We start from the raw sequence: 11,006 nt of genomic DNA, 5'->3' as shown, positions 1-11,006 counted from the left end.
GGGAGAAATAGATATTGTCCTTTAGCACTCTTGCACCGAGTCTGTTTGGGTGGAGGCCATCCAGTTTAAACAGTTGTCTGTGGCCCCAGAAAAGATTGAAGTTGTCGATGAAGTTGACTCCTTTTATACTGCAGGTTCTTTGTAGCCATGTATTCAGCCCAAGCAACCATGAAAACATGTTAGTTCCCCTTGCTGGGAGTGGTCCACTGATGAACGACTGAACTTCAAGACTTTGAAGAGTTTCAAAGAGTTCACGGAAATCCTTCTTAAGGAGTTCTGACTGCTCCTTCCGAATATCATTCTTCCCCACATGGATGATGACTCGATTTGCAGTCTTGTGCATCATCAGAATGTTCCGAAGTTCTTTGTTCACGTCAGAGACGGTTGCTTGAGTTAAGCAGCATGTAGTTGTAGTCCTGCTACTGATGTTTCTGATAATAGCGTCACCCACTATAAGCAGAAGTATTTTGAATGAGTTAAACCTCCTGTATCCTGTTTTCTGAGTAACATTGAGAATATCACTATATATTGTTGCCACACCTCCACCACGACCAGTCTGACGGGGCTCATGTTTATAACAGTAGCTTGGTGGAGTAGACTCATTTAGACCTAAATATTCATTTGGTTTCAGCCAGGTTTCAGTCAGGCAGAGTACATCAAAATTATTATCTGTGATCATTTCATTTACAATAACTGCTGTGGGTGCGAGTGATCTAATATTTAGGAGCCCAACCTTTAAAAATAGTTTTTGTTCATTTATTTTGCGTTTTTCTGGTTTAATCACGATCAGATTTTTTCTAGATCCTGCATTAAATTTATATTTTGACCTCGCTATTTGGGGAACAGACACAGTCTGTATAGATTGGACAACGCAAGTACTTCTATCTTTTAAGTGGGTAGAACAAAAGTCATCATAGCAGTTATTTGAGAATTGGCTTACTAGTCATACTAGTTGTGCAGAAATTACAAACATGGAGGAAAACATACTAGGTAGGGTTGTGGATTTATTGATGCTTTGAGATGTTTGTGCGCCTGTTGCTCTTATTTTATTTTTATTATTATTTATTATTACTGCAGAATATACAAGCTCAGGGAAAGATGGTAGTAGCTTTAACAATGAACAATCATAATGACACAAAAAAAAAAGAGAAAGAAAACAACTAGAATTGGTTTGCGTACATCATAGTATGAGATTATATACACAGGGACAAAAAGATTAAATATCTTTGAATAATCATAAAATTAATATAATCATAATGCATTAAAATTGCATTTGTTTTTGTTATTTATAAGCCTCAGGGATGAAACCAGAGGGACATTCAACAAGAAAAAGAGGAAAACAAAGGAGATTTAAGACAGTTTTGCATGTGGCATCAGCATCAAAATATTTACAGATAGATGAATTAAACCTGTTGCTCATATCTTTTGTTTTTGCGCTTGTTATAACGTCATAGATCACATGATAACGTAAACATGGCGGATCTCATTCATACTCAACGAGATTTGGCTGTAAAGTACGTACTCTTGCATAAAGAAAAACATAATAATGAAACAAGTGTATTAGAAAGTCTAGTTGTACAGAAATATTTAGATGATACTTATTATAGTGCAGTACAATTATACACTGATGGTTCAAAGGATCCAGACTCTGGGAAACCTGCTGTAGCAGTATATATTCCTCTATTCAAAATTAAAATGTCAAAAAGAACTTCAGATCATATTTCTGTATTTGCTGCAGAACTAATAGCAATCTTATTGGCACTTCAGTGAATAGAAGAAATACAACCAACAAAGGCAGTAATATGCACAGATTCTCTTTCAGCACTAAACAGTTTGTCAAGTGGAAAATCATTAGCAAGACAAGATATGATAAATGAAGTGCATGCAAAGTCTATTTAGAATAAGACGATATGGACTTCTGGTAAATTTTGTGTAGGTACCATCACATATGGGTGTGAAAGGAAATGAGGAGGCTGATCATCTGGCTAAACAGGCATTAAATCATTCTCAAATAGACATTGAAGTGACATTAAGTAAAACAGAAATAAAAGTGATAATAGCAAAAGAAGTACAAGAAATATGGCAGAATGAATGGAAAGAAGGAACAAAAGGTAGACATTTATACTGTATACAAGAGAAAGTTGGTTCAGAGAGAAGATTTGGAAACAGGAAAGAGGACGTTTTAATAACAAGAATGCGTATTGGACATTGTTTATTAAATCAATGCTTGCATAGAATAGGAAAACATGAGAATGGAAATTGTGACAAATGTGGGTTGACAGAAAATGTAGAACATGTACTTATAAAACGTGAGGCTTATGAAAGAGAACGTTTCCAACTAAGTCCAGCTTTAAGATATTTGGAAATAAATGATTTTTTTTTTTTTTTTTTTTTTTTTTTTTTATTGCAATTGAACAATCAAATAACAAATAATAATACACTTGAACATCCATAACAATGAAATGACAGTGGATGACAAAAACATAAGGAAGACAATAGAAACATTTTAAGTAGTCCTACAAAGAAAAAAGACATATTAATCCAATTACACTTCTCTCAACAAAATGTCATATAATTTCAAAAATTTGACACTTTTTTTGTTGTTAATTTTTTTCAACGTCTTAATTAAGTAGTTAAAGTCACACAAAAAATTATATAATTTGGGTACTTTAAGAGAAAACTTACACTTGTGGATAAAATATTTTGCTAATAAAATAAATATGTTTACAATATATTCTGTTTTATGATTACAATGAGAAAAATAACAAATTACATCACCCAATACAAATTCAATATCTAATTTTAGTTTTGAAACAAGGAGATTTGACAAATCCAACCAAAATTCTTTAACAAGGGAGCAATTAAAAAACAGATGATCAATTGACTCAATACTACTTTTACAGAAATTACAATTCAAGTTATCATTACCAAATTTAGATGTGAGTTTGTTAGTGGGGTAAATATTATGTAAAATTCTTAAGTGTAATTCTTTCACCTTGTTGGGGATACAAAATTTGTAAGGTAAAAGCCATGCTTTTTTCCAATTAATATTATCTATCAAAGAATTCCAAAAAAATTTCCCCCTCGGGGTAATTCGTTTTCTTTGGAAATAAATGATTTGTCAATCCCGGTTTTATTAGGTGATGGACATAATCAATCAAGAATATATCGCGAATTAGTTGTTTATTTAAAGGAAACAGGATTGATTAATAGGATATAGGATACCGGTTTCCCTCTTCTTCTTTTTTTTTTTTTTTTTTGAATAAGCTTTTTGTTTCTAAACTTCCTATTCATTGTGCGCTTCACACTCCTTTCCAGTAGGTGGCGGGAATGCACCTTTTAATTTGGTTTGCCAACCGCCATTAAATCCTAAAAGATGAAGAAGAAGAAGAAAAAGTACGTACTCTTTTAGCGCTCGTTAAGTAAGAATTTCTTGAAAAAAAAGTACCTACTCGTTGAGTAGGCGGTTTCGGATGCAGCCAATGCATCCACTGTCACAGACGGAACTATCGGCAGTTACTGTTTGCTCGACATCGGGACGAATTCGCGGTTGCGCTCGGTACATACATGGAAACGGATACGAGGTGGGACTCAGTTATGTTTGTGTTCTGTTTATAAATGTTACTCATGTGTGTTCAGCAGTTCTGAAGTCACTGATGTATGTGTGCAAGGTTTGGACTCTTTTGACCAACTAAAGACTATTTAACGGAGCGCTTCTTGTAAACATCTGAAAGCGTGTTGTTTCTGTCTCTTACGTGAAGACCGCTGGAGATTTCTGTCTCTGTTCTTCCTCGGATCTTGTGAGTGTTCTTCAGCTCGTCTGCAGGATGTCTTCATTGGTTTCTCACGGGTTTCAGAGCAGTAAACAGGACTTCAGCTTCGGGTGCTGGACTGTCACCGCGGCCAAGACTCATATCATGAAGTCTAAAGACATCGAGAGGTAAAAACATCTCGTTTCAAAGAAATTCTGGTTGATTTTAGAGTACAGAATTATATTTATGAAGTAGTTACAATGCATTTTTACCTGTTTTTGAGAATAAACCTAAAAATGACATTTCCAATTGAAACTGTGGTAAATCTTGAATGCTTTGGAGCACAAACCCATTGCTCTCTTAGCAGATTATTGCTAAACTTTTGTTTGGGTGCGAGATGAGCGATGCACTACAGGTGTTTTTATAAGGACCGTTTATGCTTTTTGAATCATCACATAGCAAGTGCCAAAACCTTTGAGTTTCGTACCGTTCCGATGAAGTGAGAAACCGAATCGTGACATGTTTGTGTCAGAAGTGAGTCTGATTCTGTTGCAGGTTAGCAGAGACCATGAACATGCCGGCTCTCCCAGAGATGCTGTTTGGTGACAATGTGCTGCGCATTCAGCACGCCGATGGTTTCGGGATCGAATTCAACGCCATCGACGCTCTCAAACGTGTCAACAACATGCAGGACTCTGTGAAAGTGGCTTGTGCACAGGAGTGGCAGGAAAGCAGGTAAACGCGCTGAAACGTCGTGTTCAGCCCAAAGTATACTTCGTGTTTGTGCAGCTTTTCAAAGTATACTTCATTTGGCAATGTGCGACACAAACGCTCTAGAAAGCTTCCTATTTATTCCAATGTCTGCTCTATTTTTCTCCAGACGTTATGAACGATAAAAACGTCTTTGTACTCTTTTAAACTAAAGTTGCTGCTATCTCATAAGCCTCTCACACAAGCGCTTGTCAATGCTGCAGTCTGTTGTTGTTTCAGTCTCTGCTATTTTGTTGTCTTTAGTTTCGTTTTCTACTGTAAAACATGGCCTGGACCAGTGCTGCCACCTTGTGGAACAACTGATTAGTGCAAAACAAATTCAGTGCACTTGTTTGTGCCGACAGATGATAGTATCGTGTATCGACGATAGTCAGAGATCGCCTGCGGCTGATGCCTTTGACAATAGCAAGACGATTATTTATTATTATCAGGCTAGTAATACTATCTAATTATTATTTTTAGGGCTTATTTGTTCCATCACACCCCCCCCCCCCCCCCCCGCGTTTTTACAGTGTTGTGCATTATAACCAATCACACACGATCATGTTGAGTTTATGAACGCAGTGGCCAATCAGAAGCGTTCAGATGATTCATCGAGTTTTGATCATTGCACTCGCTGACTGAATTCAGCTCTCTCGCCAATTCTCTCATCATAAACGACAAAGTGTAGATGCGATGTAAGTATAAGAGATTTATTCATCATACAGCTTCATTGATTATAACGGGAGTGTTTTAAAACTCACGCTGGACTGAAGTCTGTGATGATGTTCGTTGGTAATGTAAATTTTCTTTGCTCGTTTTCTGTAGCTGCTCTTTGAATAACTGAGGAAGTGTAAGCATTATAATTAGTAACTTACAATGTAAGTTCAATTATCACGTTCAAATTCAGTCATATTAAAAACATTAGGCTGCTTTTAGCCTTACGCTGGAGTTGTTCTCTTTCCGGCAATGAAACGAAGTAAATCAATTCATAGCTTTCAGTCACGTGACCGGCTCGAAGACCTGGAGGGCAAAACATCCACAGAACTGCAGGACAAGTCTGTCAATTCTCCATCTGTTTCACTGCCGCAAATATTTAGATCACCTCTCAAAAGAATAAAACAAGGTATGTGAACAAAATGCAAGTTTTGGCCATTTGCAATCCATGTTAGACACCCGCAGCAATATTTCAATCATAAACAGTGCAACAAAACGTTGTAAAAACACTCACAGTGCCTTAATATATTTAAAACCATCTAATTCCGTATTCACCATATTAATGATGCGTAGTTTACATAGGCAAGCCAGTGTTTCCTCTAGTATTTTTTCCAGCTGTGGCGGCAGGCTGTATTTCCACCGGGGGGGGGTTTGTCACAATGACACGATTATTTTCCCGTGGACCATGCCCCTGTTCTTCTGTCATACATAACAGCATGTGTTTATAGGCAGCTGTCCCTTTAAGACCGAATGCACGGATCCAATATAATGATACACAGGCTATTTCTTTCTAACTTGTTTTCGTTCACTGAAGATGAGTGACTGTGTTATCGAGAATGATTGTTGAGACGTCCATTTTCACATAATTCTGTATGTATGCGTCTGTTCAAACACAAGGAAATGCGAATGAAGTCGGTGTTCGCCACAGAAATCAGCGCACGGACAGTGAAATAAGTTCTATTCGCCTCGTCTTGCGCTGGAATGGCTTAAAATCACTCGAATGTGTAAATCGGCAAGATAAAACGCATACAAATGATAAACGTTCACTCTATGATGGTTAATTTTTGCGATTAGTCTGTTAATCGCATGCGAACCGAAGCTTGAGGTCTGGTCCGCACGGAGATCAGTTTCACAACTACTGTGTAATGCTGGAGGTTGAATCGAGTCGTTACACATAACGTACACCACTACTATGATTACACTTAAGTTTGCGCTATATTATACTCACCTTTTAATAATTAGTGTGTGACTAACGTCTCCTCCACTATAAATGACCAGACTGTAAATGAATCGAGTGACGTCACTGAAAAGCTGCAGCCGTGGCGGGGAGGATCTTTGGTGTGGCGGGCCGCCGCGGCTGAATGAATGTAGCGGAAACACTGCAAGCAGATGAGGCCAGAATATGAACGCAGTCCGCTTAATGGTTCAGTGTATTCCTTCTAATGGTTTTCTATGGGAAACCATTTAATGTGAAACTTTGCACGTTGTGTTTATATTCTGGGTTCATCTGCTTGTCTGTACAAAATATACATTATCACTAAGGTGTATACTGAATTTCGCCTTTTAATATCTGCCTTTTACTACATTACTACTTAATGCAATCTGCGTAAAAAATAACTGTTGGTCAGTGGAGCAAAGCAGGTGGATGTTCCTATAAGGGTGTGACGTCACGTGAAAACTATCAATAATCAGATAAATTAGCACGATACTATCGTGTATGGGCGATCTCACTGGCTGAAGACAGGACGATATGAAAATTAAGCACATTGCCCAACACTAGTGCACGTACTATTCTGATGACAAAATTCTCATCACACGCACTGTACGCATACGCTAGCATAGTGTAAAAAGTAAAGTATACTTTAGGCTTTATTCACCTGGAGAGATGCTTTGATTGGTGTCTTGCAGGGCCGAGTCGGAGGCGTCTAAAGAGGTGGTGAAGCGCTACGACTGGACCTACACCACGGATTACAGGGGCACTTTACTTGGAGAGCACCTGCAGATCCAGGTACGGTGTGCTTTAACACTCACGCTATCCTGCGCTGATCTCTGACTCAGACTGAGCTTGTGCGCAGGTGAAGCCCACCGCCGAGCGCATCGACATGGAGAAGCTGCGAGCGAGAGAGCAGATCAAGTTCTTCGAGGACGTGCTGCTGTTCGAGGACGAGCTGCACGATCACGGCGTGTCTATGATCAGCGTGAAGATCGTGAGTTTCATCAGGTTCCTCTTCTCGTCTTGTTGCATCGCCGGTTGCGTGTGAAAGATGATGTCTGCTGTTTCAGAGAGTGATGCCCACCAGCTTCTTCCTCCTGCTGCGGTTCTTCCTGCGAGTGGATGGAGTGCTGATCAGGATAAACGACACGCGTCTGTATCACGAGGCAAGTTACACTCGCTCACCCTGTCGAGAAAACAGAGAATACCGTATGATTTTAGCATGTTTTAAACCTGGTTGCTCTGCACTGCTTTAAACAGGCTGGAAAAAACCACATGCTTCGAGAATTCAGCACGCGGGAAAGTCAAATGTCAGACCTCCAGGTGAGCGAGAGATTTACCTTCTTCATTCATTTCTGACAGGAACAATGTTCTGTCAACTTCATTGGAATGATATGAAACTTTGTTTTGGCACTTGCTATGTGAACATGGACATGATTTGGAAAGGGTTATATGTGACCCTGGAGCCCAAAACCAGTCATAAGGGTCAGTTTTGTGAAATTGAGATGTATTCATCATCTGAAACTGAATAAATAATCTTTCCATTGATGTATGGTTTGTTATGATGGACAATATTTGTCTGAGATACAACTATTAGAAAATCTGGAATCTGAGGGAGCAAAAAAATCTAAATATTGAGAAAATCTCCTTTAAAGTTGTTCAAATGAAGTTCTTAGCAATGCATATTACTAATCAAAAATGAAGTTTTGATATATTTACGGTAAGAAATTTACTAAATATCTTCATGGAACATGATCTTAATATCCTAATGATTTTTGTCATAAAAGAGAAATGTATAATTTTGATCCATACAATGTATTGTTGGCTATTGCTACAGATATACCTGTGTTACTCATGACTGCTTTTGTGCTGCAGGGACACATATGGTCCTGAAAAAAAAGAGTCTCACTGTCAAACATGACCGATTTGAAAGCGAACCGCAGCTAGTGGAAACGTTTGCTACTGTGGCCAAATAAAAGCTCATTTTATGAGATATCAACCACAAATTTTGGAATACAACTTATTTAGATTTATTAGTAGATTTTTTAAATGTAAAACAGGTTTTGAAAAAAAATTATTTCATATCAAATTTGCATTTTGTGCATTGGTCATAACAATAAACATCTATAATTTTTTTTACTTTTCCACTTCAGCAATAATCTGCCAAGTGTCTGGTTTAATATCATTTTCAGGTCTATTCACAAAAAGTGATTAACAGGTAATAAATGAATGATACTTTCTGCATAAATATAATTTAGTATCTAAAATGCAAAATATTAAATTATCAAACTAAATTATAGTACGAGCAGCAGCAGAAGGTTAACAGTGACGTGTCTGATTTGGAGAGGATTTTCTCCGTCAGAGTTATTCACTGACGGTGGTTTCTTGACTTTGCAGCACGTTCCTCCGGCCGTTTACACAGACCCCAATGAAGTCGCCCCGCACCTGCCGCTGAAGCTCATCGAGTGCGAGAAGCTGGAGTTTCCAGAGCGAGCGACACACACAGGATCATCGGACTGACGCGAGCGGAGCAGAGCGCTAAAGACTCGAACCCGGAGCCGCGGCGCGTCACTGGAGCCTCACGTCTCGTACCGTCCAGCTGCTGTTTCACAGACTCTAAATCTGAAGCTGATGCTTGTATGATTGGGGAAGATTTCATTAAAATCCTTGAAATGATTCTGCTGGATTCAGAAATATGTCTAGAGGTGAAGAGAATGAACTAATGCTGAAACAGAAAATAACAGTTTATAGTTCAGTTTTTTGACACACTGTAACAATTTTAGTTCTTTAAACAAAGACACGCTTCTCAAAACTGTAAACATGTTCAGATTTACTGTGCGTTAAATGACAGTATACTGCATTGTCTGGCATTTCATATTCAGTTCATTGGTGTTGAACTTTTCTAGTGTATTTCTAGTGATCTCTTTACAGTAGTGTGATAAATGATTTTTTCCTCACGCTCATTGTATTTTACAGTATCTACGCTTCTGCATTATGCTGTATATTGTGAGAGACTGAGCTGTAAAATAATTCCTGCTTCACAATAAGAGGATTTAGTCAGTGATTTGATCTGATCTCTAGTGTGCTCCGTGTCTGTTGTTTGTTTTTCTGCTTCAGCTGTGGCTAAAGCTCTTTTATGACAGAAGAGAATATGTTCTTGATTTTGACACGACTGTTTGAGGTTTCTACAAGTTGGTGTGTAGTTCTGAGATTGTTTATACTTTTGAGAAAATGGTGAATTGCTTCATGAATTGTGTGTTAGCAATTGAGAAACTATTTTAACGAGAAACCCCCGATGCTCGCCTGAAATCTCTTGGAGATGATGGAGGTTCGAGTCAGTAATCCCGGTGTTCTGACAATTTGTGCTACCCTGTCAGATTTTCTTACCTCCCATTAAAACAGTAGGTAGTACAATTTTACAACGAAAAATACTACCTGTTCAATTATGATTTATTAATGTGTACACCCAGCACACCCTAAACCTACCCTTACAGTAGTGTATACATTAATTGTGTTATATTCACGGTTGTGGCTATAAGGGATACAGCTACCGGAAACCAACAATAAATAATTTTTTCTACACCTAACCCTTACAGTAATGCAGATGCATTAGATGTTGTTCAGTGTGAGTAAAAGGACGAAATATTGATGCGCAGTAAGCCCCGGCAGGAAAATCTGACGGGTAGGACAAAATGTCAGGACACCGGAACGCTTTTTAAAGGTTTTCACCCGGAGCGCTTTAAATGTGACACCGGAGTCCGTGCACGTGGGTTTGTGTCGGTAAGTCGCTGCATGTTAAAGAGTCAGTTATTTGCTCCTGTATGGTTTATGACGACGAACATGCCTGGAATCTTTAATTGGAGAATATGTAAGATAACATAGAATTTCCTTTGAGCACAGTGCTTAAACATGTCTGGTTCTTTAAGGTAGTTTTGAAGAATAAACTAAACGCATTATTTTGGATCGTAATCGTTGTGAAAACTATTTTCATTTTTATATTGGCAGTTTTTGCCTCGAGATTGTAGTGATAAAATGTCAAATCATCAGTTGCGTTTTGTAATTTAATTTGACAGTGCGTTTTAAAATCACTGATCTAATTATGACCTTAACCCTTCTCTACCACTCCTACTTTCAGGTGTTGGGAAATTTATTACATTTTTCTGCGTCTCAAAGCAACTTCATGAGCTCAAAGAATACCGAGCTCGAATGGACAAAAGCAAAAGTGTCCAAAGATCAAACTTGAAATGTTAACATGTTTGGATTATATCCAAATATATTAAAATTCACTTCTCTACATTTAAATGCAAAGGTAGAAGAAAAACATGTTAAAACACAAAGATCAATTAGAAATGAAGATATACTCCAGTGATATTGCATGATGAGCCAGATCGAAGGTCACACCTACATTCATTATTAATTAATTATTAGGTTTCTGCAATGCCTTAAGAAGTCTTAATTCTTCCTGCCACAAATTAAGGTCTAAAATGCACTGCCAAATAAATATCTTCCTCTGTATGTTTTTGTATTTCAAGACAAAAATACTGATGAAGAACAGCACTTTTTCCCAGTGTGAT

General features: G+C 37.9%; 2 protein-coding genes across 5 annotated transcripts in view; both read left to right on the top strand.

Moving 5' to 3' along the window:
- The first annotated feature begins 3,334 nt into the window (after window positions 1-3,334).
- On the top strand, window positions 3,335-10,479 carry tiprl (TIP41, TOR signaling pathway regulator-like). 3 transcript variants are annotated; one of them, XM_079410951.1, is made up of 8 exons: window positions 3,335-3,584; window positions 3,762-3,940; window positions 4,308-4,487; window positions 7,128-7,227; window positions 7,295-7,426; window positions 7,503-7,598; window positions 7,693-7,755; window positions 8,830-10,477. In XM_079410951.1, exons 1-8 carry the CDS (start codon window positions 3,474-3,476, stop codon window positions 8,950-8,952), a joined length of 984 nt encoding a protein of 327 aa, XP_079267077.1. In that variant the 5' UTR covers window positions 3,335-3,473; the 3' UTR covers window positions 8,953-10,477. The 3 variants fall into 3 exon arrangements, with proteins under 3 accessions (XP_079267077.1, XP_079267076.1, XP_079267078.1); XM_079410950.1 differs by having other exon boundaries at window positions 3,397-3,671; window positions 8,830-10,479; XM_079410952.1 differs by having other exon boundaries at window positions 3,553-3,658.
- Window positions 10,072-11,006, top strand: part of riox2 (ribosomal oxygenase 2) — a 24,792-nt gene continuing 23,857 nt past the window's right edge. Inside the window, exon 1 of one of the 2 annotated variants that reach the window (XM_079410947.1) lies at window positions 10,072-10,212. The gene's annotated coding sequence lies outside the window, so the exon portion shown is untranslated. Of the gene's footprint in view, window positions 10,301-11,006 lie in introns of both variants that reach the window. The other variant, XM_079410948.1, reaches the window with a different exon arrangement.

This window comes from Barbus barbus, assembly GCF_936440315.1.
Source record: "Barbus barbus genome assembly, chromosome: 47".
Classification (NCBI taxonomy): Eukaryota; Metazoa; Chordata; class Actinopteri; order Cypriniformes; family Cyprinidae; genus Barbus; species Barbus barbus.
This window is presented reverse-complemented; position numbering and strand designations above follow the sequence as displayed.

Coding starts and splice junctions, on each gene's coding strand:
- tiprl (XM_079410950.1), top strand. CDS start 3,474: ATGCAGCCAATGCATCCACTGTCACAGACGGAACTATCGGCAGTTACT. Junction 7,599..7,692: donor ACACGCGTCTGTATCACGAG/GCAAGTTACACT, acceptor TGCTTTAAACAG/GCTGGAAAAAACCACATGCT. Junction 7,756..8,829: donor GTCAAATGTCAGACCTCCAG/GTGAGCGAGAGA, acceptor TTGACTTTGCAG/CACGTTCCTCCGGCCGTTTA.